The following is a 25,253-nucleotide window of genomic DNA, read 5'->3' as shown; positions in this document are numbered from 1 at the left end:
CCTCCTTCGTTTAGGAGTGATAGAGTTGGTCCCAACTCAGCAGAAAAGAAGGGGCTTCTATCTGAGGTACTTCCTCATGCCAAAGAAAAATGGACTTCAGTCAGAAACTGTCTTCAACTTCTACATCACGTAGCAGCTTGCACTTTTGTGTCAGAACATGCGAGATTACTTATTTCCAGGGGTGCCTTAGATCAGTTTACTCACCAGCCAGATAGCCTAGACCAGTGGTTTTCAACCTATGATCCATGGATCCCAGGGGATCCACAGACTATGTCTAAGATTTCCAAAGAGGTTCACACTTCCATTTGAAATGTTTAGGGGTCCACAAATGAAAAAGGTTGAAAACCACTGTTGGAAACAAACAGGTTCAATTCCTCAATGGGTGAAATGCTCCCTAGACTGGTGGCAGGCTCACTGCAATGTAGGTGCAGGAGTTCCCTTCCTCCAGCTGACACCAATGGTAACCACAACCATGGATGCATCTCTGTTAGGATGGGGCACTCACCTCGATGCTCTCACAGTACGGGGCAGATGGTTACCCCAAGAAACCACCCTCCACACCAGCCTGTTGGAGCTCAGAGCAGTTAGGCCTTGGCTACACTTACCAGCTAGTTCGACGGCTGGAAATCGAAGTTCTGGGTTCGACTTATCGCGTCTAGTCTGGACGCGATAAGTCGAACCCGGAAGTGCTTGCCGTCGACTGCGGTACTCCAGCTCGGCGAGAGGAGTACCGCGGAGTCGACGGGGGAGCCTGCCTGCCGCGTGTGGACCAAGGTAAGTTCGAACTAAGGTACTTCGACTTCAGCTACGTTATTCACGTAGCTGAAGTTGCGTACCTTAGTTCGAATTAGGGGGGGTAGTGTAGACCAAGCCTTAGAAATATCTGCCTTCATTTTCTGCTCTCATCAGATACAGGTCTATCAGAGACATGACAGACAACGTGGCCTGCATGTTCTGTATTAACCAGCAGGGAGGAGCGAGATCGCCTTCCCTGTGCACCGAAGCAATAAGGTTATGAAACATCGCATAAGAATTCCAGCAGTATATCTCCTGAGCAGGGGAAATGTCACAGCCAACGCTCTCAGCGGGTGTTTTTCCCAAGACTATGAACAGAAGTTGGATTCCCAGGTTCTTGTTGGCATAGTTCAGACTTTGGGGGTTCCCGAAGCGGGATAGCTACAAACAAAATGCCATCTGCTCTGTTCAAGAGGGGGCTAGGTCGCAATTCCTTAGGGGATGCCTTTCTCCTCACTTGGATGATGAAGCTGTTTCATGCATTTCCCCTGGTGTCTCTGATTCTCAGACAGGACAAGGCCAGAGTTATCCTAATAGCCCCGATGTGTTTGAGACAGGCATGGTTTCCTTACCTGCTTCACCTAGACACTCCTCTGCTCCTCTCCCACAATGACGATCCTCTGCTGCATCCCAATCTGAGCATTCTTCGCCTCAAGATTCCTTGATGGTTCATGGGGTTAGTCGGCTTGTTCTTCAGAGGTACAACAGATATTACTAAATGGTAGGAAAGAGTCTACCAAAAATGCTTACCTTCAAAAAGCGGAGACGATTTAGTGACTGGTGTGAACTCCAGGGAGCTGTTCCCAAATCCGCCTCGCTTCTGCTTGTTCTGGGTTACCTGCTGCAATGAAAGCAATCCGGACTGTCAGTTAGTTCTCTCAAGGTTCGTTTGACCACCTTACAGCTTTTCATACCACTATTGAGGAGTTCTCGCTGTTTGCTCACCCTACAACTGTAAGGTTCGTGAAAGGTCTGGGAAACCTTTCTCCACAGGTGAAAGTCCCCACCCCAGTTTGGGACCTTAATTTTGTTCTTAATAATGTCATAAAACCCTCTTTTGAGCTGCTGGCGACCTGCTCTTTACTGCATTTGTCTATCAAGACTGTCTATTAGTGGTTATTACATCAGCCCACAGAGTCGGAGAGATTGAGGCCTTAATGGCAGACCTTCCTTTAACAGTATTCTACAAAGACAGGGTTTCCTTACGGCCACGCCCCAGGTTTCTTCCTAAAGTGTCTTCTGAGTTTCATCTCAATCAGATCATTTACCTATGGGCTTTCTTTCCAAAACCCCAGAATTCCAATCTGGAGACTGCTTTCTGTACCTTAGATGTCAGGAGCCATGTTAGCCATCAGTCTGGATAAGACTAAATCATTTCGTAAATCTCCTAGACTGTTTGTTTCATTTGCAGACAGATCTAAAGGTTGTGCTGTTTCTGCCCAAAGACTATCAAAATGGATTTCTGGGTGTATTACTGCTTGTACGCTGCTGCCAGCATTCCACCCCATTCTGGTGTGGCAGCTCACCCTGCGAGGTCTCAGTCTAGACGTAGGCTTTACTTCAAATGTCCTGGCATCTGAGATCTGCAGAGCTGCTCCACAGTGGTCCAGGCCCTACGCCTGAGTCTGTGCCTCTAGGTCTGATGCAGCAGTTGGCAATGCAGTTCTGTGCTGGACTAAATTCTGAAGCTGCCTCCATCTTATGGGGATGCTGCTCGGGAGTCACCTGAATTGGAGCACCCATAGGGGCACTACTCGGAGAGGTTACTCACCCTGTGCAGTGACTGTAGTTTTTCGAGATGTGCCCCCTGCGTGTGCTCCACTGCCCACCCTCCTTCCCCTCTGCTTCGGAGTTTCCTTCGGAGGCTCAGCAGTGGAGAAGAGCTGAGGGCAGTTCGACCACGCAGCGAGGGGCACGAGGATATCTGCAGCGTGTGCATGGGCCGAATGGACGCTGCTAATGACAATCTCCAGTCAAGAGCTTGCGGGGTACCCATAGGGACACATCTCGAACACCTTACTGCACAGGGGGAGTGACCGCTCTTTAACTAACTCCTGTTAGTTTTATTTATGCATATTGGACGTCTCCTCTGACTCATAAAATAGGTCCCAACCACGTGTGACCCCAGGGCTCATTTTGTAGTAAGCCAGTTGCTCTCCCCAGTGGCCTTGCAAAATTCCATCTCAGACGGTTCCTCAGTACCCCCTAAATCCTCCCTAGGATGGATGGATGGTATTCTCTGGAACCTTCTACCTGGGTGACAGTGCAGAGAGTGGCTTGGGGTGGCTGGGCGATCGTTGTGTCTAGTCAATGAAGCACTGAACGGCTCTGTGTGTGTCAGGGGACATGGCTGCATGGGTCAAATGTTGTTGTGTTTGTGTGTGAAGCTCCTCAGGTGCCAAGAAGCAGCTGGCCCATGATATGCCCAGACCTCTCTCCATCGAGCGCCCTGTCGCTGTGCACCCCTGGGTCAGTGCCCAGCTCAGGAACATCGTCCAACCTTCTCACCCATTCATTCAAGATCCTACCATGCCGCCCAACCCAGCCCCCAACCCTCTGACGCAGCTGGAAGAAGCACGCAGGCGACTGGAGGAAGAGGAGAAGAGGGCTGGCAAACTGCCCCCCAAACAGAGGTGAGATGATTTAGTCTGATCGGAGGGAGAGGGGAGGGGAGGCTGTTCTGAAGCAGAACCTAGAGGCGAGGAGGGAAGGACACGGTGACCCACTGAGCTGGTCCTGCTGCTGTTATCAGGATCTACCAGACAAAGGCGAGCGATGGGTGGTTAGCAAAGAGCACGTTTTGGAAGCTGTAGGATGCTGCATGCTCTGTAATGCTTCATCCATTCAACAGCAGGGAGCATCCCAGGAGCAAAATCCAAAAACTGGCTTGAGAATGAGGAGCAGGGCCTTTAGATGGCGGGGCCGGAAGGGATCCTCTTGCTGTAGGCACGAGGCAAAGTCCTGTTTCAGTTCCTGGAAAGGAACTGTGCCAAGCAGTGCTCTAGGAACTGCTCGAATGGGGGCTCTATGGGGTTGCCCTCTCTCACTGCCCCAGCAGTGTGCTTGTGGTTTTTGGTGGGGAAGAGCTCACTTGTTTTCATCAGGTCTGTGCTGTTTAGATGATTTAAATGGGGATGTGATTTTTAATGGCCTTTATTTTCTGTGGTGCAGCGAATTTCCTGAAGTTGACAACTGTAAAATGATCACTTTTTGCTGGTGTCCTTAAAAGTTGAAGTGGCAGATGGTTCTCGTGGCAGGAACAGAGAAGGGAGAGGCAGAAACACTCAGTTCCACAGTAGAACCTCAGAGTTACGAACACCTTGGGAATGGAGGTTGTTCGTAACTCTGAACAAAACGTTATGGTTCTTTCAAAAGTTTACAACTGAACATTGACTTAATGCAGCTTTGAAACTTTACTATGCAGAAGAAAAATGCTGCTTTTAACCATCTGAATTTAAGTGAAACCAGCTCAGGTTCCTTACCTGGTCAAATCTTTTTTTTAAACTTTCCCTTTATGTTTTTAGTTATTTATGTTTAACACAGTACTATACTGTATTCTATTTGCCCCCTCCCCCCTTTTTTTTGGTCTCTGCTGCTGTCTGATTGCATACTTCTGGTTCCAAATCAGGTATGTAGTTGACTGGTATCTCTGAGGTTCTACCGTAGTTCTGTTCTGGCACTGATATACTGTGCAGCCATGTTCAAGTCACTTCACTGCTCTGTGACTCAGTTTCCTCATCTATCAAGCAGGGGTAATAGTCCTGTCCCTAACGTACCTGGCAGGAGAGGTGTGGGATTAATCTGTGTTTACATAAACATGTTGAGCTCCTCAGATGAAAGGCATTTGAGAAGCACAAGATAATTAACATTAGCCATGACATTCTTTTTTAAATGGCGATTGCAAACAGCCACTCATGCAGTGTTCCAGAGACATGAAACTTCAGTGTCTGCCTACTTAGAAACATAGACATAATTTTTCAAAGGCACCCTTTAATTGCCTGGTTTTAATTATTTTCTCATGCAACTGCCCTATGGCAGACTCAAAGCAATGTTTACATGAAGTTTAGGTTGGTAAGTGTGTAATTAAAGGGCACTCCCAAGTAGGCTAAGCCCCAGATATCCAGCCTGCATATAAACTGGTGAGATCAAATAGGAATTGTCCTCTTGGCTCCAAAGAGCATTTCAAAGAACCACCCACCCTCCCAGAAATGTATAGACACAGACACATGGCCTATATACAGAGGCCCATGCTACCTGCAGAATTAAAATAATATAGCAAGTATAGTAAACAACGTTCTCTGTAGGACCTACATGGTGGTGTGTGTTGTTTGTTATTGTGGTATTTAGCGTCAAGCCAAGGACAAGAGAACAAGCTGCATAATCAGCTGCATTCTCAGGGCTGTGCTGCTGCTCACACACACAACAAGCAACCTCCCCAAATGGGTGGGCATATTGCCCCTCTGTTGAGAACACAGGAATGAAACAAACCTGTCTGTTGCATGGAATGTGCCGACAAGGATGGTTTCATTTCTGGTTTCTGAGAGAACCTTGCAAACTGGAGAGAATAATACAGCTGTTATAAAAGGCAAAGGTGCCTGTATCCTTTGTGGGTAGCATGTTTAGTGACCCACGAGAACACATGCAGGAGTCCTCTGGGGAGCTAAGAGTTCCTATCAGTAGAAATGTCCCTGCTGAATTGTATTGCCTGGAGAAACCCTGATGCTCACATGGAAACATGTTTGGGCTCCTTAGAGTCCATGCCCTTGTAGGACTAGCAATCCAGGAGACTTGAAAATAAGATCTCTGGGTAATGGGGTGTCCCAGTGAGATACAAAGGCTGAGATTCAGGCTTATGGAGAAAGACCCCAGAAACCAAGTTAGTAGAGGATACCTGTTGATGAGAGACACCTAGCTCTAACAGGAGACTGTTTCCATGCAGCATTGTTGCACCCCTTCAGGGATGCTGGCCAGCTTCATAGCATAGAATCATACACGTGTAGGACTGGAAGGGTCCTTGAGAGATCATCTAGTCCAGTCCCCTGCACTCAAGCAGGACTATGTAATAACTAGATCATTCCTGGCAAGTGTTTGTCTAACCTGTTTTTAAAAACCTCCAATGACAGAAACAATTGTGTATTAACTATATTGATTACCTAAGAATTCCCAACTAACACTCTAAGGTTTGGTAGGTTCTTGTCCCAAGATCAGGCCCAGTATTATTAGAATCACTTGGGAACCCTGGCATGCACGGTTGCAACATTTGCACTTAGCAAAAACGTTTTGAATTTGCAATAGTTTTATTAACACAGATAGCAAAGTTACAAACACTCAAACCCAACAAGATAGAGAGAATATAGAATGAGTGTCTGAGCAGCCATATACTCACTCCATCCCTTGCAGAACAACCTGAAGTGTTAATCATTATTTTCCACGTCACCATCACCAGTGGTCCTTGTCTTGGCCTGTCCCAGGCATGCAGGCTGTGATACCGCTTTGATAATATGTTATACTGACTCCACTAAGTCTAATGCATATTTGGTAGTGTTTTAGCCCCTCTTCCTCATTTGAACTTCCACACCCCACTAATGTTGGGGTGCCCTTCTCCCATAGATTACTAGGCCTTTTACCTCAGGCTTATTAGCACATATGGCAATTAATTACCGTGGTATTCTCGTGGTTGGACATCTGATGTCTGAAAAATCTCCAGAATGCTCGAACCAGCTTTAACTGGTACATTGCAGTATCTATTTTCTAAATATCAGGAGTTTTATCGCACTTCTTATATCCTGGGGTGTTGGGCCATGGCCATCTTGTGATAACCAGTAAAGTGACCCCAGATCATGTTCGCTGCTTACGTCAAATCGTTCTTTGGCCCTGAGGCCTTGTTTGGCTATGCTAAATATCTTACAGGCCTGAGGCTTGTAGGCTTTTGTATTACTGCCTTAATCCATGTTTATATCACACCTGCCTGTACCTATAGGCTACGCCCTTTAAAATGCCATTCACTTCAGCAGGGAGCCGCTACAATGGAACCAAAAGCCCAGCAAAACAGCAAGGTTTGGTAGAGGCTGGTCCTTTGCTTAGGAAAGCGGAGAGAGCTTCCCTACAGAGACCCTGCCTCGGGGGGCTCCAGGGTCCTCCTTTCAGACGGAGGAGGAGAGCACGAGGCACCAGCTGGCCATGACCGTTCTAAGAGAGCTAAGCTCTTCGACCCCTTCTAGGAAGGGTTAATTTCCCTGTCAAATTGACCGTGTTGCTCACACGTTTACCTTCTCCGTAAGCTGTCCCCTCCTTCTGAAGGGACCCTCCAGAAGCCCCACAATCTCTTATGCTGTCTCCTAAAAAAAAACCTGGCTGTTCTAGACAAAGGTGAGCAGTGTCACTCAACAGCACTCCAGCCACTACCGTGTTCTGGCTCTGGATGTAAAGTGTGTGTCTGTACCCAACTGTAACGACAGGCAAACCTTCACCTGACAGGCCCTGCTCTCCCTGTGCGGGGCCCTGCTGCGGGAGGCACAGGCTTCCTTGGGAACTGTTCTGAAGCTGTTAGGTGTTGGGTGCACAACGCCTCCCCCCAGTTATTAAAGGCCCCATCCCAAGGGGCACACTTCTCTTTCTGCCTGTACTGGCGTCTCTGAACCATTTCCCTCACGTCAGGTGCACAGCCAGTTTCTTTAGCTAGGTCCCACTGAGATGTAGGAAGCCCTTAGGCAGGTGGTGATGTCTATTAGCTGTTCAGACTGACAGCTTCTGCAAGTGGCACACTAGTTTATGCCCAGCAGACGTTCTAACGTGCATATGATGTGTAATGAATGCGGCCATGGCAGGGACAGACACTCAGACCTCAGGCTAGTCCATTTGTTCTGCCTCTGCCCAGGAGTAACACAGCCCTTATAAAGCTACTCGGACACCACGTCCAGCTCAGGGTACCACCAGCCTTGGTGCTGTGAACCTTCCTTCCATGTTGAAACTGCGCCTCTTTCACTTGCGGCTCCATCATGATGCAACTACACCTGTCATTGTAATAGCCTGTTAGATAGTCACAAGGGATAATAATGAAGTGCAACTGCAATGAGTCATCTTAGTGCAGCATTAAGGCATCCTCTTTGCTCTCCAGTAGCATTTCACGTTCAGATCAGAAGTAACACTCGATTACTTTGGAGCTTTATACGTGGTGTGTAACTCAGCGTCACGTTTCCAAAGCTGACAATACTGAAAAACCACTAGCTCAGTGGGGCTGGGAGCCCTATAGATGCATCCGTGTGGGAGGAGGACGGGGCGTTGTGATGGAGTATTTATACATTGTCCTTTTGAACAGTCCAGCCAGCAGGACAATCAGTAATGGCACACTGGACAAAGGTGGGCTCGGGAGCCTTCCTTGGAATGGCAAAGGGCTGGTGCAACAGGCAGCGATGTGGTCGTGTCCCATTCGTGAGAAGGCGGCTTGTTTATTATAGGGGTCAGAGATTACTTACAAACAGCCCCCCCCCCCCCCCCCCCGAGCTGCAGTTTCAGGAGGAAAGCGTATGTTGGGTACATTGATCACCCCAAATAAAATGTTCTGCTCCAAAAAGCAGCGGCTCTGAGACTTTTGATCTTGTTCCACAATCAGTAGAGTTCCTCGCATGCTAGACGTTCTGATCGTGACTCCTGGGGTGTTTGCGAAGAAGCACTCTGTGCTGTGGTCTTTCTGGTTTGTTGCCTGCTCTTTGTTGTGCTGGAGCAGGTGTGTCACGAGGAGCTGCTTCTCTATCAGGGTTCCTGGCCCAGAGGTGAGAGCGCCTTTTGTGCCCTGTCGGTTTGGTCAAGCCATCTTTTCTTCTTGTAAGCTGTTACATTTTGGATGGCTGTTCAGTCAGGACACCAATCTGTTTTTGCACTTTTTAAGGCTATTTTTAAGGTATTTAAGGCTTATTTGCAGCTAAAATCAATTCATGTTGAGGCAGAGAGATTCTGCATAGGTGGACCAAACCCTGTCTTGTTAAAGGGTACAGAGAGGAGCTGTACACAGCTGACACCAGCAATTCAAACAGTGTTCCCAGCATTCCAACAGGAATGCATTTTTCTCTTGGAAACCAGGTCAGAGAGCGGGGGAGACACATTGCACAGCAGGTCTCTTGCTGTGTGTAGCAGAGGTAGATCTCATGTGGAGTGTAGGAGCGTTCTTGTGAGGAGGGGGAATATACGTACGGAATGATTGGCTATTCCGGCAGTCTCTCTAAATGCCTGTCTGTGACTGAGGGCTGGGCGAGTGCTTTGGCAACGTGTGCTGGGATGCCCTGATGCGAAGAGCTGATGTGAATTCCTGACCTTCGCACCACCAAGGAGTTGGGAAAATGGTCCTTGCCCGTTCCCTGGAATGCCCCATTGAGTGAGCTGCTGCAGCCCCTTGTGCCAGTGCCATACTGTGCTGTAATCTTTAGCAGCGGTGGAGGGTAGCCACGCATTTCTAGTTTGAGATTGTTCTTTAGATCCAGTCTGGTCGCACTTCTATCAGCCAGATAGTATTCCAGTGCTGAATGCAATACCCATTGTCTCTGACCTGTGTCTCACCAAGTCTGAGTATGTGTCACTGCTCTTCGCGTGCGCGCTGTAAACCGTCATCTGTCTGTCCCAATGCCGGCAGCCCACACTGCTTTGATTTATGGCAAAAGTGGGGGGCATCTAAAAATGTGAGGGGGGAGGTTCCCAGCCCCATAAAAAGTACCAGAGTTAGCGTTGCTAGGCATTAGCAACCTGTGCCTGTGCTTTGGAAAGGAACAGGTGCTCTCCTAGCCATGCCTAGAACCCAAGCCCATTTTCCATGGTGGTGTCATTTCTCCCTCCCTTCCATTTTGAGAGGCCCTTGGAGTAAGGGAGGCACCAAAGACATGTGCTCCAGCAGGCTCAGCATAACTATCGGATCCTGCTGCTTCTCCAAGTGGGAACGTGCTTTACAGGCGACTCAGATGGGCCAGTGCTCATTCCCTTCCCCTGCACTCCCCCCAGCAGAACTGCAGCAGCCCCTTTCTCAGCCCTAGGAAGAAGGGACATCGGATCTTTTGAGTTTCCCCGCTCTTAGCATGTTCAGTTAATAGCTGTTTGTGAGAGAGCCGTGGCCACCTGCACCAAGCTACTGCCATCTCTCCCTTACTCACGCTGCCCTGGTGGAGCAGGGCCCCGGAGGGGCTGGCAAGGCTGCCGGCGTTGTGTTCCTTGGCATTCTCGTTCCCAGAACAGACCGAGCACTCTCCATCTCACAGGATGAACAAGGGCTTCTTTACCCATCAGTATTGTGAGCAACATGGATTAAACCTGTGGATGCCATGTGTAACTTGCATATTCTGTACCACACAAATGCACAGCCTAGGCCTCTGAGGCACACATTTCAGCCATCCCTGGGGCTAGGAGAGTTGGGAGACACCTGGGGAGTGGAGTGGGAGGTTTTCCACACCTCTTCGATTAACTTTTGGCTCAGAATTCCCCTGACTTTATGAACTGTTTTTTACTTTCATTGGAATGCATGTGTTTTCCAAGGATGGTTCGATTTTTTTGAATGCTCTCCTAGCTACTGGGCAGCCTATGCTTTGTGATGCGGCTTGGAGAGGCTCTGCAGCTGTGCTGGCAGTGGGGGGCCCTGGGAGCTTAGAAACCCTGCACTCTTTTTCACAGACTCTTCTGAGCAGAACATGCACCAACAGTTGAGTTGCACGTTACATGGCACGGCTTTGAAAGGAGGCAAAAAGATTTTCTCCTGCCCAGGTTTTCCGTGTCGATATTTACATAGGCATGTAATAAAAAAGACACTCTGCATGTGAGCCAATATTTAAAGGTTATTTCCAAAATAGCAAAACTGGGGTTAGCTCATGTGCTTGGCAAATTCTGTTTTTATAGTGAGTTCCAGTTATATAAATATAAAACCATCCTTTAATCCAGTCCAGTGTTTTGTAATTTTCAAAGCTGTCAAACTTGTATGGATTTCAGAGCTAAAGCCACCTCTGGCTAAGCTCACATGTGCAAAGTGGTGAATTTGTCTAAACTTTATGAATGAGAAGAGCACAGATGAAAGGCGTTATAGAAGTGCAAAGTGCTATTATTGCTTGGTGTATCCACCTTTGAAAATAGCGTTCTTTTTGAGATGTGATGTGACAGCCATAACCATAGCGCCAGCTAACTCAGTACCCTGGCTTGTGCATAGCGAATGCACCAACACTTTAAGAGGTTCCGAAAATAATAAGATTTAAAATGTGCCCCCCATACTGGGAGCATGCCCACCTGCTTCCACCCCCAGCAGTCTGGCACATGGACTTTTGGGAGGATTGTTAACAAAATGCTACCTAGGATTTGTGTCACAGCTCCAAGGGGACTTACCGTGATTGTGTAGCCTCCAAACCTCCAGAAGTGCATTCACACACACAGCTGCTCTGCAGATTCAGGGGAGTATGTGCTCCTCCCCATAGGTGCCAACTTCTCCTGGCACCAGTGGGTCCTCGCACCGCCCTGCTCCGACGACACCATTCCAACCCCTTCCCCAAAGTTTCTGCCCCCTCCCTGCCCCTATTGGACTCCTTCCCCAAATCCCCGCCTCAGCCCAGCCTCTTGCCATGAGCACGCTGCGTTCACACTCCTCCCCCCTCCCTCCCACAGCTTGTTACACCGCGAAACTGCTGTTTCACGGCAGCAAGCGCTGGGAGGAGAAGCAGAGATGGCGCACTCAGGGGAGGAGGCGGAGGTGAGCTGGGGTGGGGTGGGGAGCTTGGCTGCCGGTGGGTGCAGAGCACCCAGCAATTTTTCCTCATGGGTGCTCCAGCCACGGAGCACCCACGGAGTCGGCGCCTATGCTCCTCTCCCTCCCCCCCCCCCCCCGAAACCTTTTATCCGTTCCCAGATTGTCGATTCAAAACCACCTGCTAAATTAGCTGCTGACAGCAAGGGGGCGCTCCTCTATAATAGTAGCCTGAGTTATCTCTTTGATTTGCTTCTTTTGAGGATGTTAAAACCTCCGGAAAGTTGACTTGGCAATAAGAAAATGAGTCCTGCCCTTAATAAGTCAGGCTGCCTTATGCATTCCTGTATGTAGGAGTAAGAGAAATGATCTGGTTTGCGTAGACTAGTGAAACACCATCCTGATCTGGTGCAGACAGGCTGGCCATGGCTGTGTGTTTACATTGTAATTGTGGATGCAGGGCTGCCCAGGGAGCGTTCCCCGCTGGCTTACATGGCTAGCTCCGGGACCCAGGAACGGGGGATTCTGCAGATTGTTCAGAAGTCATTGCTGTCTCTCTTCCTGGTTTTTATTGCGCAGGAGGGGGAATGCACAGCAGATTACAAATTAGATTCTCTCTTAGCAGACGCTGAATACCCTGCGGTGCTGATGCTCCGCTTGGCCAGTCCGTGGTTTGTAGGAGGGTGTAGAAACGTGCTGCCTGCACTCTGCAGACACAGATTGCCTCTGGAGGCGGCGCAGTCAGCAGGAATCACACGCCTGTCTGTTTGTACAGGTGTCCCGTGCTAGCAGCGCTCCCGCCGACTCCTGCAAAGGGACACTGAGCTCCTGCCCTGAGAGCCGAGGAGGGCTTGTTAGCACAGCCCCTTCCCTCTCATGCTTGTGGGCCCATGAGCCCTCTTCCTCAAACGGAGTGATGCTGCAGGAAGAGGAGGGGAGCGATTGAAATGTGCCACAGCTGAACTAGAACCTGCATCCTCTCTCCCTAGCAGCAGCCCATTCAGGTCTGTCTGTCAGCCTGACCCTCTGTACCTTGTATCGGGAATGAGCAGGCTGTGCTAGCAACCCCATACTGCCCTGATGGGCTAAGCATGCTGGCACAGGTGAGCTCAAGCTCACCTTTGGAGAGGATGCTCCTCAATACTTCACTGGTGACTAGCCCCTGTCATCCAGGAGTCAACAGGGATTTACAAACATGAATCCATATTAAACCTCAGCACCCCCTCCTGGCAGGCAAGCGTTATCTCCCACTGTCTGGAGAGCCAGGGGCTGAGACATGGAGAGCTCCAGTGGGTTACCAAAGTCACATTGCACGGTGAGTCACTGACAGCGCCAGGGATCAGCCCCCCACGCTCCTGGATCCTAGCCCCACTCATCATTAGACCCTGTTCCCTCCGTTACTAGGGGTAGGGTTCTGCAGCGTGGGCCCCTCTCCGTTTGTATACAGACAATAGACAGTCACACCAGCCAATGGCAGAGAGGGCCCCAGTCCCCCAGCGCTGACCCCTGACTGCAGGGACTGCCACAAGGCTGTTCCAGGAATAGGCTCGGCCACAGATCTCCGACCGGCCCCTGGCTGTGTGCAGAGCGGCAGGGGTGTTCATGCCAGCACTCGGCCTTGAGGCCATCTCTGCTAAATTGTCACATCTGGGTGCCAGTGTGGGGACCACTGAAGGGGCCAGTGTAACCCCGAAGAATATGTCCTCCCCGGTAGCTGGTTCTGGCGACCCTCATGAAACAGCTCCATGGGCTCAGCAAGAGGCCCCGTTGCTGGGAGAGCTGGGGCACATGCTCTCTTAGATAAAGCCAGCTGATTGTTACTGCATCCTCTCAGGCAGCCAGTGTCAAACTTCTCCACAGCCCACCCCCAGGTCCTTGGAGGCCCCCCCCAAGCTCTGGGAGGGACAGGATCAGCTGATGGGGTGTCCTGAAGGAGGACTCCAATTTAAAAAACCCAAATGCCATCCTCCCCACAAGACAGAACGGCTCTGAGTGAGGGCGTTCCCTCCAGGACCTGCTCCGTGCTGTCAGGTTTGTATAATTTTTGGTGGTGCCCTGAACGGGCCCAAGTTCCACCCCCCAACATACACCTGCCTTGTAAGCCGATTTATATTTTTTAAAATAATGTAAAAATGTGAGGGCTCTGGGGTGGGACTGGGGATGAGGGGTTTGCGGAGTGGGAGAGGCTCGGGCAGAGGGTTGGTGTGCGGGGTGGGACCGGGGATGAGGAGTTCACGGTGCAGGAGGGGGCTCAGGGCTGTGGCAGAGGGTTGGAATGCGGGGAGGTGGGGGCTCTGGCTGGGGGTGCGGCCTCTGGGGTGGGGCCAGAGATCAGTTTGGGGTGTGGGAGGGGCTCAGGGCTGGGGTGTGGGGACTCTGGCTGGGGGTGCGGGCTCTGGGGTGAGGCGGGGCCGGGGATGAGGAGTTTGGGGTGCAGGCAGGCCTGAGAGGACTCCCCCCGCCAGCCCTCTCCCCACCGGCAGCAGCGAGCTCCAGGGGAGAGACCCCCCTTTTCCCCTCGGCAGCACACTCACCTCACACCACTGTCACTGCACGTGCTCCTAGGGCCCCTCTCAGGTCCAGGAAGTCCCCTCACCTACCCTGTGGTGGGTGTGGGGGGGGGAGCTATCATCACGTGGGCACCTCCTCCCCTGCTGCTGCCCCTCACTGAGGGTGGGGGATGGGGTTGCCCCTTGCCTAGAGTGGGGCAGGAGCAGTGACTGCAGGCGAGGGGGCCCCCTGTGCTGGTGGAGGGTCCTGCCAGAAAAGGGAAGGGTCCATCCGTCAAAGGCGGAAGGACGGGGTCAAGGTCAGCCTGGGTCAGCCTGCCCTGACACCAGTGGTTGGGGGCGCTAGGATCCTGCAGCGGCATTTGATGCCAGGAGCCGGCAGAGCGCAGCGCAGAGCTGCAGGTAGGGGTCTGCTGCCCGCTGCCCAAGCAATGGGGGACGCGCACGGGGGCAGCAGGTGGGGCCGTGGGAGAGACCCAGCCCCGAACCTTGGTGGAGCCAAGCCCCCGGGCCCTCAATATTGCTGGAGCACAGGCACCACAGGCCCATATAACTTTCCGCCCCGGGCATCGGTTCGTCCCTGGCTGACTGTCATGGGCCAAGCTGCTGAGTTTCTGCTTCCTCCAGACAGTCCAGGAGGCAGAGGTGGGGCCCAAGATGTGCCTTTTGGCCCTGGCTGACACTGGAAATGAAGAAATCAGTCCAGAGGGGAAGAGGCATTCCCCCAGCAGGCCAGCGGTCAGCAGAGTCCCCCTGCAGCCTTCCTCAGTTCCTTGCCACATGTGGTGGCTCAGTGGAGCCAGGAGACTCATAATGGGACGTGTCTCCCATTTCACTGGGGAGCTGGGAACCAATTCCCTGACCATGGGACTCCAGGAGCCCACCCGTCCCGTGTCAGCTGGTCCCCAGGAGCCTGCAGTGAGCGTTAACTAGGGCTTAATGACGTCTACCATTAACCCACATCTCACGTTCCCCAGTGGCAGCCCGAGTCCTCGGAAACTCCGGCAGCCTCTCCCAGAACGAGCCAACAGGCATCATTACTTAGTGGGAATGTTCTTGTTTTTCATGGCAGGTTGAAGCCTCAGAAGAGACCAGGCAATGGCGCTTCCCAGCCATGCGAGAATATCGTGGTCGCATACTACTTCTGTGGAGAGCCCATCCCTTATCGCACCTTGGTCAAGGGGCGCGTGGTCACACTGGGACAGTTTAAGGAGCTGCTCACCAAGAAAGGGAACTACAGGTAAGGCGGAGGAGAGACCTATGGAAAAGTCCATTCAGCTCAGCCTGCTCCTAGATCTCTGCTTTCCACGGATGGCCATGTTCACCTTTTGGCTCTTCCTCCCCTTTGCCCCTAAGGCGGGTGTCGGGGCCTCCCTCTGAGCCGGCACTAGCTCCTTACTGTGTACGTTCCCCAGTACCATGGATGTCATGGTATCTTGTCTCGCAGTGATCCTCCAGAGACAGAGCCATGCAAGGTAGACGAGGCAAGGGACTGCCCGGGGGGGAGGTGTTCCTGAGTCAGCTGGGGACGCTGTCTCAGTGCAATGCCAGGATGCTAAACCCAAAGCAGCAGGTGTCAATGGGAGTGGGAATCATGGGGGCGCGCTGGAGACTAAGGGGACAAGGCCCCTCCTATCCCAGAGTAACACCACCACCGCCCTGGCCTTAACCACATGGCGGGGTTCTCTGGTATGTGTTCCCAGTATTTTGAGAAGGGCCCTTCTTCGAGTGATTGCTCATGTCCATTCCACAATAGGTGTGCATGCTCACCACGTGCACCGGTGCCAGAAGTTTTTCCCCTAGCACCCCCTGGAGTGGCGCCTCCATGGCGCGGTATAAGGGGTGCTGCACATTCCCCCCACCCTCAGTTCCTTCTTGCCACCAGTGAAGGTGCTTCGGAACTGCTCTGCTCCAGCTTTGCTGTGGCTCATCCCAAGAACTGCTTGTTCGTTCAGTGTGTGGTACCTGCAGTTAGTTAGTTGATTAGTTAGTTTAGTTTAGCTAGAGCGCCCGGGCCTGGGCATGCCCCGTGCCCTGGGTTTTAAGTCATGTGACACTTGTAGGCAACCTATGCCAGTGAGTGATCCGCATGCAGACTGTTTACACTGTTTGGTGGAAACCATCTCAGTGATCGCTGCAAGATTTGCAAGTCGTTTAAGCCTTGGACCAAGAGATAAAGGGACATTAGGCTCTGGGTTATTTTGATGGAGTCGGCGCTGACCCTGGCTCCGGCGCGCCGCTCCGAGTCGACGCACAGCGATCCTTCAGCACCATCAACTAGTCGGCACTGCGGAGGAGATGGAGGAGCCCTCTGGCTCCCTGTTTAATGGAAAGGGTGAAAGGGAAGACTTAGACTGTCCCCCACCCAATTTCCAATCACACACTCAAAAGGGGAAGGATGCCCTGTCCGCGCTAGCGGCTCATAAACTAAGGACTCTCCCTACAGAGTATTCACACAGGAGTGACTAACGAGGATAGCCATGACCCCCTACACCTCCCTTCAGCAAAGAGCGTCGGCTAATCTCAGAGAGAAAGCGCCGCTTACTCTGTTGCATCCAGTGAGATGGTCAGACTGTCAGTGGCTCACACGGAGAGGAAAAAGGGGAGGGAAGATGGGTGCACACACTCCTAGACCCAGGTAGCCTCCTCGCCGGACGATGCCAGGCCGAGTCAACCTACATGGGTCGGATCTCCTAAAAGATCCTCTAGTTACCGGGCTTGCGTTAGAGTAGTTCTGGTCACGAGCCAAAAGACTTCGCAGAGTACTCTGGGCGTCTTCCGGTAACACTCAATTCACACTGTGTACACACACACACACAGACCACACACACCAACATACCAAGGCCTTATACCAAGTACTACTCCTGAGTACCTCCAGGTACTATTCCCAAGTACCTCGATGCATCACTTGAGGCGGTAAAAACCCCTCTTGAGGCGGTAACAACTCCTCAATACAGGTGCAAACCCTATGCACCTAGCATATGCTTACAGGGGGCGGCAAACAATTCCCCTATTACGCCGCTCAGCATCTGACCTTGCTGCACAGTCAATAAGTTCGGATGGCGTGAGCCCAACAGGGGCAGACGGCCCCACGGACAGTCCTCCTCCGACACCCCAATAGAGATTTCAAAAGGTCTCTTACCTCTATTGTGGCGCCATGGGGTTCGAAGGGGAACGATCCGTAGCAGCTGCCGTTGCCTCAGTGGGCGTTGCCATCCCGGACGAGCCCCCAAATTGTCGGAGAAAAACTGAGTTCTCACTATTTTGTTTAGGTACAGCAAGTCAGAGCTTTATTAACTCTCACATGTGCAGAGGAGAGAGCAAAGCAGGTCTCTCTCTGGTAACTAATTACAGCAAGCATTTATACCTTTCATCACAGAAATAATGAGGGACAGCAGCATTTTGTTTATACATAGGCCATCTTGATATCTCATTTCCTCACTTGTTTTGACTCTTGCCAACATACAATTAGTTTCTATACCTTATCTACACAAGGTCTTCTACACCTTATCTATACTGAGGTCATAATGACTTCTTACACAGTTCTTTCTCACCCGGCTCACACAATCCTCGCTTCTACAAATCTCGCGTTATCAGGGTTACAGTTAGCCTGACTCTTGCTAACAAACGTCATGCATTGCAGTTCCCTTCTGTCAGTTCTTTTCTCTGCTTCCACAACCCCCCCTTTTGTACTTCTAGTACAACAAACATTCTCAAATCTCTATTTGCATAAAGCTCTGACTTGCTGTACCTAAACAAAATAGTGAGAACTCAGTTTTTCTCCGACAGGTTGGATTGTCTCTTCCTGTATGTTAGGCCCCCAGTCCCACAGTGGGACCTAAACCTGGTGTTGGCCCGTCTCATGGGGCCCCCATTTGAGCTGCTAGCTACATGCTCCTGGTCACACCTCTCGTGGAAAGTGGCCTTCCTGGTTGCGATCACGTTGGCTAGGCGGGTCTCGGAACTCAAGGCCCTGACCTTCAAGCCCCCGTACACGGTGTTTCATAAAGATAAGGTCCAGCTCTGCCCACACCCTTCATTCCTCCCGAAGGTGGTCTCCGCCTATCACGTAGGTCAGGACATTTTTCTGCCGGTCCTCTGCCCCAAGCCACATGCATCCCAGTGAGGAGCGCCGCCGCCACATGCTGCATGTGAGACGGGCTCTGGCTTTTTACTTGGAGCGGACTAAGCCGTTCAGGAAGTCTTTGCAGCTGTTCATCGCCTCGGCCAAGCACATGAAAGGTCGGCCGATCTCCACTCAGCGATGCTCCAACTGGATCACCTCATGCATCCGTACCTGTTACAACTCGGCAGATATCCCCCCGCTGTCGATTGTGAGGGCACGCTCGACTAGGGTGCAGGCCTCATCGGCTGCCTTTTTGGCCCATGTCCCCATTCAGGACATTTGTAGGGCTGAAACATGGTCTTCAGTTCACACGTTCACCTCGCATTATGTGATCGTCTCCCAGACCAGGGAGGACGCCGGGTTCGGCCTGGCCGTCTTCTGTCCCGAGAGTTTGTGAACTCCTTCCCACCTCCAGCAGATATGCTTGGAATCACCTATTGTGGAATACACATGAGCAATCACTCAAAGAAGAAAAGACAGTTACCGTTTCTGTAACTGCTGTTCTTTGAGATGTGTTGCTCATATCCATTTCACATCCTGCCCTCCTTCCCCTCTGTCGGAGTTGTCTGGCAAGAAGGAACTGAGGGTGGGGGGAGCGCGCAGTGCCCCTTATACCACGTCATGGAGGTGCCATTCCAAGGGTCCCCTACAGGTACTGCTAGGGGGAAAACTTCTGGCACCGGTGCACGTGGCGAGCACGCACACCTATTGTGGAATAGACATGAGCAACACATCTCGAAGAACGCCAGTTACGGAAAAGGTAACTGTCTTTTTTTTTTTTTTTTTATGGAGATATCCCATCTCCTAGAACTGGAAGGGACCTTGAAAGGTCGAGTCCAGCCTCCTGCCTTCACTAGCAGGACCAAGTACTGATTTTGCCCCAGATCCCCAAGTGGCCCCCTCAAGGATTGAACTCACAACCCTGGGTTTAGCAGGCCAATGCTCAAACCACTGAGCTATCCCTCCCCCAAGGCTCACCAAGCTAAACACTTGAGTCCAGTCTTTTCTCTGAGCCTATGCTGAACCCCACGTTCCAACAAAGCAGGGCCTGCAGGGGGCAGGGAGGAGCTGGCAAATCTTTCCCAATTTTAAAAAGAACAGCTTTCTCAACCCTTAAGCAAGGAGGGAGGCGGCACCACGGGCAGAGAGCCTGGGGTTCAGAGAAATGAGCAGGCTCAGTCCCTGATAAGCATACAGCTAGTCCAGCGCAGGGCCGTTGGAGAGGAGAGTGAGTGCCTCAGCAGTGTAGGCTAAGCCAGGGCAGGGGCAGAAGGCTCGTTGAGTCCTAGGAATACGGCATCCCTGGCAGAGATGTGCTAGCGGGATCCAGAGAGATCTGACGCCATCCGTGTTACCTGTGAGCAGGCAATGGTGTGAGTGCTTTGCCCATTTGTCTCTCCCGGCAGAGACAGATTAATGAGCCAATGCAGGTGATGTGGTCAGAGGTGCTCTCCCTGGGGCTCCGTTCTGTGGCACTTCCTCCTGCAGTGCTGCAGCTGTCATTAGCCGTGAAGACGAGTGAGAACACCCAGTGGCTAAGGAGGTTTCTTGTGTGTATATTCTTTAAGAGACAGGTAGAATGGCCTGCCAGGAGCTAATTTAAAGAAGGGTGGATCAGGCAGGAATTCGGCCTTGGCCCTGAACGTGTGTACACTGTGTGTTATTGAAGTGGCAAGTTATGGGTATTTTAGGGATTTGGTTCCAATCTATGCTTGTGCCGTGCTGCAATCCAGACAGGACAGTTCAGCACCTGAACTATTTGCAGCCAAACGATCAGGGCAGACAAGGCAGTGTGGCCTGAGCGTGTTTTTTCAAGAGCAGGATCTGGCTTTGAAGAGTGTTACAACAGCAATTGCTGCAAGCAAAAACCTGGTTGTGTACCAAGCCAGCAGCCCCCAAACGCTGCTCAATGGAGGGCTGCCTGGGCTGCTCGCCATTTGCATAGAGGCCAGTTGCATTCTAGGACTTGTAGCCTCTCTGAGCCATAGCTCTAGCCTCAAATGGAGAGCAACTTTGGTCCATACTGTGGGACTATTTGGGGGGTGGGCTGCAGGACCCAGCTGGTCAGCCTCTGGTGCGAGGAGTGCTGCGAGTATAGTTGGGGTAAGGGCCACTCCCGCTGTATTTGTACTCGGATTGGCAATGCCTGCCTTGGTGAGCCTGCCATCACCTGCAAAGCTGATCAGCAGGAACACTTGAGTCCAGTCCCCTGCTATCACAGGCACCTGGTATCTCTTCTGCCATGCTGCTTCTGAAGGGGAGGGTTTGGTGGGAGGGCAGGAGAGGGGTTTTAGTTCTGGCCCTGGAGCCAATTTGGGTGTTATGGATATTTATTCCTGTGTATCATATCCACCCCCCAGGCATTATCACATAGGAATCAGGGGTACGGCATGCTTGGGTTTGAGTCAATGTGGGGCTTCCAAAGCCTATTAGGGCCCATGGCTGGGGCTGGTGCAGCCCTTGGTGGGTGGGACCTTGCAGGGTTCTGGGCTGTTGCCAGCTGGGCGAGTCGTTCACGTGGCCCCCTCTGCTCTGCAGGTATTACTTTAAAAAAGTGAGCCATGAGTTTGACTGCGGAGTCGTGTTTGAGGAGGTGCGCGAGGATGAGGCCACCCTGCCCATCTTTGAGGAGAAGATCATTGGAAAGGTCGAGAAGATTGACTAACGGGAGAGGCCTGGGAAAGATTTTGGAAATCTCAACAGTCTAGAGCAGATCCAGAGTCGATGCTCTGGGAGGCACAGATCCCTCGGTACTGGGCTGACCCAGACTGAGGGAGGCACCTCGATCCCTCCCGAGGACTTCCAGGAGCTACGCGTTGCCAGTGGGAGGAGTTCCACCACACAGACTTGCCAGTGGGATCCCCGCCGGGCTCCCTCTCCAGACAGAATATTACGTGTATTGTAGCATTGTACAGTTGCATTAGAAAGTGTAATATGACCTTGTTTACTAAAGCTGCATATTTTTGATATATTGTAATAAAAGGAAAATCTTTCCAATGTCACAGTGCTCTTATGTAAATGTAAGACGTACAGGTACTTCGGAGCTCACCCAGCGTGTACAGCCATCTGTCCAGCTCGGCATGGAGCCTTGCCTTCATCTGACCCTCCCCGTGTCCTGACAGTGGATGGCTTTTAGTTGATGCTACTGTGTGTGTTGAGGTGGAGAACTCCCTCGGGGAAGTCCACACAAGCTGCTATCTCAGATGCTGATATGGAAGCCCACACTTTGGCGGGCTCACACTGACAGTACAAAGGCCACCGTAGTGCAGGGTTGAAAATCTGGATTTATGACATTTTAACCAAGCCACTTTTAATCTGTTAACCTTGCCCATGTTTTAAGCCACCAGATCTCCTAGGTGCTTTTTCTCCAAGCATTCTTGTGACTGAGTAAGCATTGGAGGAGAGGGTTTGTATTTAGGAGCTCTTAACACAGTGGTCTTTTGTTAGAGCACCTACTGTGGCTGGTTGTCACTGGAGTCCATAAGTGTCTGGTTCCTGCAACTCAGGTGCATCCCAGTGAGTGTTAGCTACAGTCCGGCCAGGAGGGGGCACCCGGAGCATGGTGCACCAGGATTAGGGTTGGGATCAGCAGGTACCATTTTGATGAGAGCTTTCTTTGTGAAGTGCCGTCTCCTGCTCTTTTCTCCGCAGATCAGAGGTGATAGTTGGAGAAGTCTGGTGATGCCTGCTCCCAGCCATAAGCCTTTCCCGAGCGCATGCTTTGCCGGAGGGCTCTCATCGTATGTAATTGGCAATCAAAGAGAGCCCTCCATTCAAGCCTCTTACTTCTTAAGACTTAGAATGTAACATCCCGCGAGGGGGGTTGCTAGGCTGCAGATGGTAATAATTTGTCGTGCTGTGGCATGGCATGTCAGCCCTGCCAATGCTGAGACCTGACGTGGTCACGGGAGTCTTAATCAGAGCAAATGTAGTGTAGAGGGAAAACCACTTGGAAACTTGCAGTTTCTGTTCCACGCGGCCAGGAAAGGAGAGAAATCTCACCATGGGCTCTGCAGGTCGATCTCTTCTGGTAGCACCGCTGCCAATATCTGAATCCTCTGAGAAAGGGTGCTCTGAGAGACTGTGGTAAATAGAGCTGTTTCTACCTGTTTCCCCCTCGATGGGCACATCTAGGACCATTTATCATCAGTAGAGCTAACCAGGAGTCTCCCGGGAGGATACATCCCCTAAGGAGAACAGTCACCCTGGCTGCAGAGACGACAGGATCCTCAGGAAAGGTTCCCAAAGGGCCAGTGTTTATTCAGAAGCAAGAATGCTGGGGGCTCAGACTCCAAAGCGATTGTTGTTTAAATATGCTCCCCACTGAGCACCATTCTGCAGGCCTCTCTTCACCAACCCGCTGAGCTCTCTTAATCCGTCACACTGCGGATCATCCCTGCTCCTGAGTCCAATGTAAATATTTGTCAATTAAATCACCCGGTGACCCAGACCCCCTTCAGATACCAGGCCATGCCCCGCCTGCAGATCAGTGGGTCCATTTCTGCCCCACAGTAAGGGTGTGAAGGCTTTCACATCAGCACTGACTCTGGCCACAGTTGTTCTTCTGTTGTGTGTTCTCAGCTCTACTCTTTCTGTTGGCTGCAGCGTTGCTAGGCGCAGGCGTGGTGATGACAGTCAGAGGTGATATAGTGGGATAGGCCTGCGTGATTGTGTATCCGCACAGGTAGGTTTGCCTCTCAGTATATTGTATATGTCACAGAGTGCCTTTTGAACACGGTTCTGTAACTTGCCTATCACTATGTGAAGTCCAGCAAATGAGAAATTGTTTTCATCCAGGGAACTGCATTACAAACATTTTTCTTCTTTTTTTAAGTTCGGATTGTATTCTGTGTCTGGTGAGATTGTTAATGTACCCGACAGCCACAGGTTTTCCATTTGCCCTCGTTTCTGAAGGGTTCCACTGTAAATATGTACATTTTCTAACCGCAGCGTCAGCCGCCAGCGGCATGCCTACAAACGGCGTCTCCTGAGCGTTTTCATGTGCTGACTTGTACAATTATCTTTTAAAAGGTACTTGGATAATAATGAAATAAAAAACCCAACATCCAATTGGCTGCTGTTTTCCTTCCTTCCCTGGAGAGCCGAGGTATGCAAGGCTCAGCAAGATCTGCCCCAAGGGACGCAAGCTGAAGTAGGTAGCTGGGATAGTGGCTGTGCTGGAAAGAGTCAATGAAGGTAGCAGCAAATGGACAGGGCTCAGAGAGGGCGTATACCTCAGGAATGTGTGTGAAGTGCAAGCTATCTAATCCAGGAGGGCCCCATTTTGCAAGCTGCTTTTTTACCCCTCCTTGGTATGCAGCCATCTCTGCTGGAGTTCAGCCACAGAGAACAGCCCTTCACAGGCGCCGGGTCCAGGTGCATAGAATACTTTAGTCAGTTCAAATGGCGGAGGGAGTTTAAAGCAGGCAGAATTGGAATTCGGCCAAGACCCCAGGGTTGGCGGGCCTGCCATTTATGCAGAGTGTGAGGGACTATTTTTAGGAAAAGAAAATGAGCACAAAGTGTCACTGCAAATGGATTACAAAGCAAGTGCCAGTTGCTACCCTACCTGGGTTCCTATCGCCCTGATCTCCTTGTGCTCAGCAGTGCGCTCCATTCCCAGGAAGACCCCTTCCTGACCTGCGAAGTTTATACTCCCCCACCCCCGGGGTGACAGGGTGGGTGTAGTCAGAGCACCGTCTCCGGGGGGTGAGGGAGGGCTGCTGGGGATTGCAGGTCACAGCAAGGAGGGAGCAATGTTGCTCCTGGGGCTGTGAAGAGATCGTGAGTTTTAACAAGGGGGTTGAAAGGAGAGGCTGAGCCCTGCTGGGGTGGCGCGGTTGTTTGGGGTGCCGGGGAGAAGTGAAGCTGGTGGTGGGAGCAGGGCAAAGGGAAGGAATGGTGGGAAAGGACACCAGAGATGCAAGCCAGGCCGCAAGTTGAAAGCAAAGACCAACTCAAAGCTGGGCCGGAGGGTGAGAGGAGGCAATGACTTGTCCAAGCTACGGGTAAGAGGCTTTTCACCGCTGTGGGCTGGAGGGAGGCGAGATGGGATCTGGGGCTGCAGTGGTCAAGGAGGGGAGAAGTATAGAGCCATTAGGACAGAGAGGGAGGGTGGATGCATAGCAGGATTAAACCTGTTATAGCAAACATGGTGCATGCAGGCAGCTCCCTAGGACCCCTTGTCCTGGGCTGCTGGGGAGATGGTCCATGCTAAGTGGAAAAAGCAGCAAATGGCAGGTACAAAGAAACCTTTACAACTGAGTGTGACTGTTGCAGAGATGACTGCCTGAGTCTGAAGAGAGCCTGGAACAATCGCTTGGCGAGGTGTGACCAGCTCCACTCACCTCATTGCAATAGTAACTCGATTGCCTAGTGATGATTTAAACATTAACTGTTTCATTCCTTAACTAAGGAAGGGCCGTGGGGGAGAGGGGGCTACACAGGTCTGCATAACTCACCAAGAGCAGCATCTCAGATGATGCCACCACTTATCTCTCCCCCCCCTCCCCCCCCCCCGTCAAGGAGTTGAGCCTACAGCCACAACGAAGCCCCACTAAGGAGAGCCCAGTGGCGCTTAGAGACCAAGTGCTCGTAGCAAGGGCAGCTGCACAATCTGCGGTGAGTGGTGTTCTGGGTGGGTGGAGTTTATTTTGTGGGTGGCGCCTGGAAGAGAACAGACCCTTGGCCCCTCCCCCATCTGCCCCTGGGTGAGAGTAGCCATGGCTAGGCGGCCAAGCCAGCTGCAGCCCCCGGTGCTTATCCCCAGAGGCTCCTTTGCAGCAAACACCTGGGAGTGGCCTTGTTTATGAGATCTAGCCCACAGAAAGCTAAGGACTCCTGGCCCAAAGCCCTTGCTTTGGGCTGGCTACTCAACCAAAGCAAGGGATCCACATTGCAGTGTGTGCTGCCCAGGGCCTGCCTGGGCGTGTGGGGAGCAGCTCCTCCTGCCGTCCTGACTCAGGATCTTGACTCGCCAGGGCTAGAAGAGGAATGGGCTGGGGCCTTGCCCCTCCCCAATCCCTAGGCTGATGTTACTCTGTTACGGGAGCTGGGGAGGTACATCCAGGCAGGCTGAGCCCCAGCGGCTCTGGGACACCCTCGCCCCAGTCCAGGG

At 51.7% G+C, this 25,253-nt stretch overlaps 1 protein-coding gene across 2 annotated transcripts in view; it reads left to right on the top strand.

The window, feature by feature from the left end:
• The window catches only part of AXIN1 (axin 1), a 186,365-nt gene extending 163,159 nt beyond the window's left edge, over nt 1-23,206 (top strand). For both annotated transcript variants that reach the window (XM_054042109.1, XM_054042110.1), the window contains exons 8-10: nt 3,183-3,428; nt 15,083-15,250; nt 20,675-23,206. In XM_054042109.1, coding sequence (XP_053898084.1) covers nt 3,183-3,428; nt 15,083-15,250; nt 20,675-20,801 — 541 coding nt within the window. In that variant the 3' untranslated portion in view covers nt 20,802-23,206. The remainder of the gene's footprint in view (nt 1-3,182; nt 3,429-15,082; nt 15,251-20,674) is intronic.
• Nucleotides 23,207-25,253: the final 2,047 nt, after the last annotated feature.

Source organism: Malaclemys terrapin, chromosome 10 (assembly GCF_027887155.1).
Source record: "Malaclemys terrapin pileata isolate rMalTer1 chromosome 10, rMalTer1.hap1, whole genome shotgun sequence".
In the NCBI taxonomy this organism is placed as follows: domain Eukaryota; kingdom Metazoa; phylum Chordata; order Testudines; family Emydidae; genus Malaclemys; species Malaclemys terrapin.
This window is presented reverse-complemented; position numbering and strand designations above follow the sequence as displayed.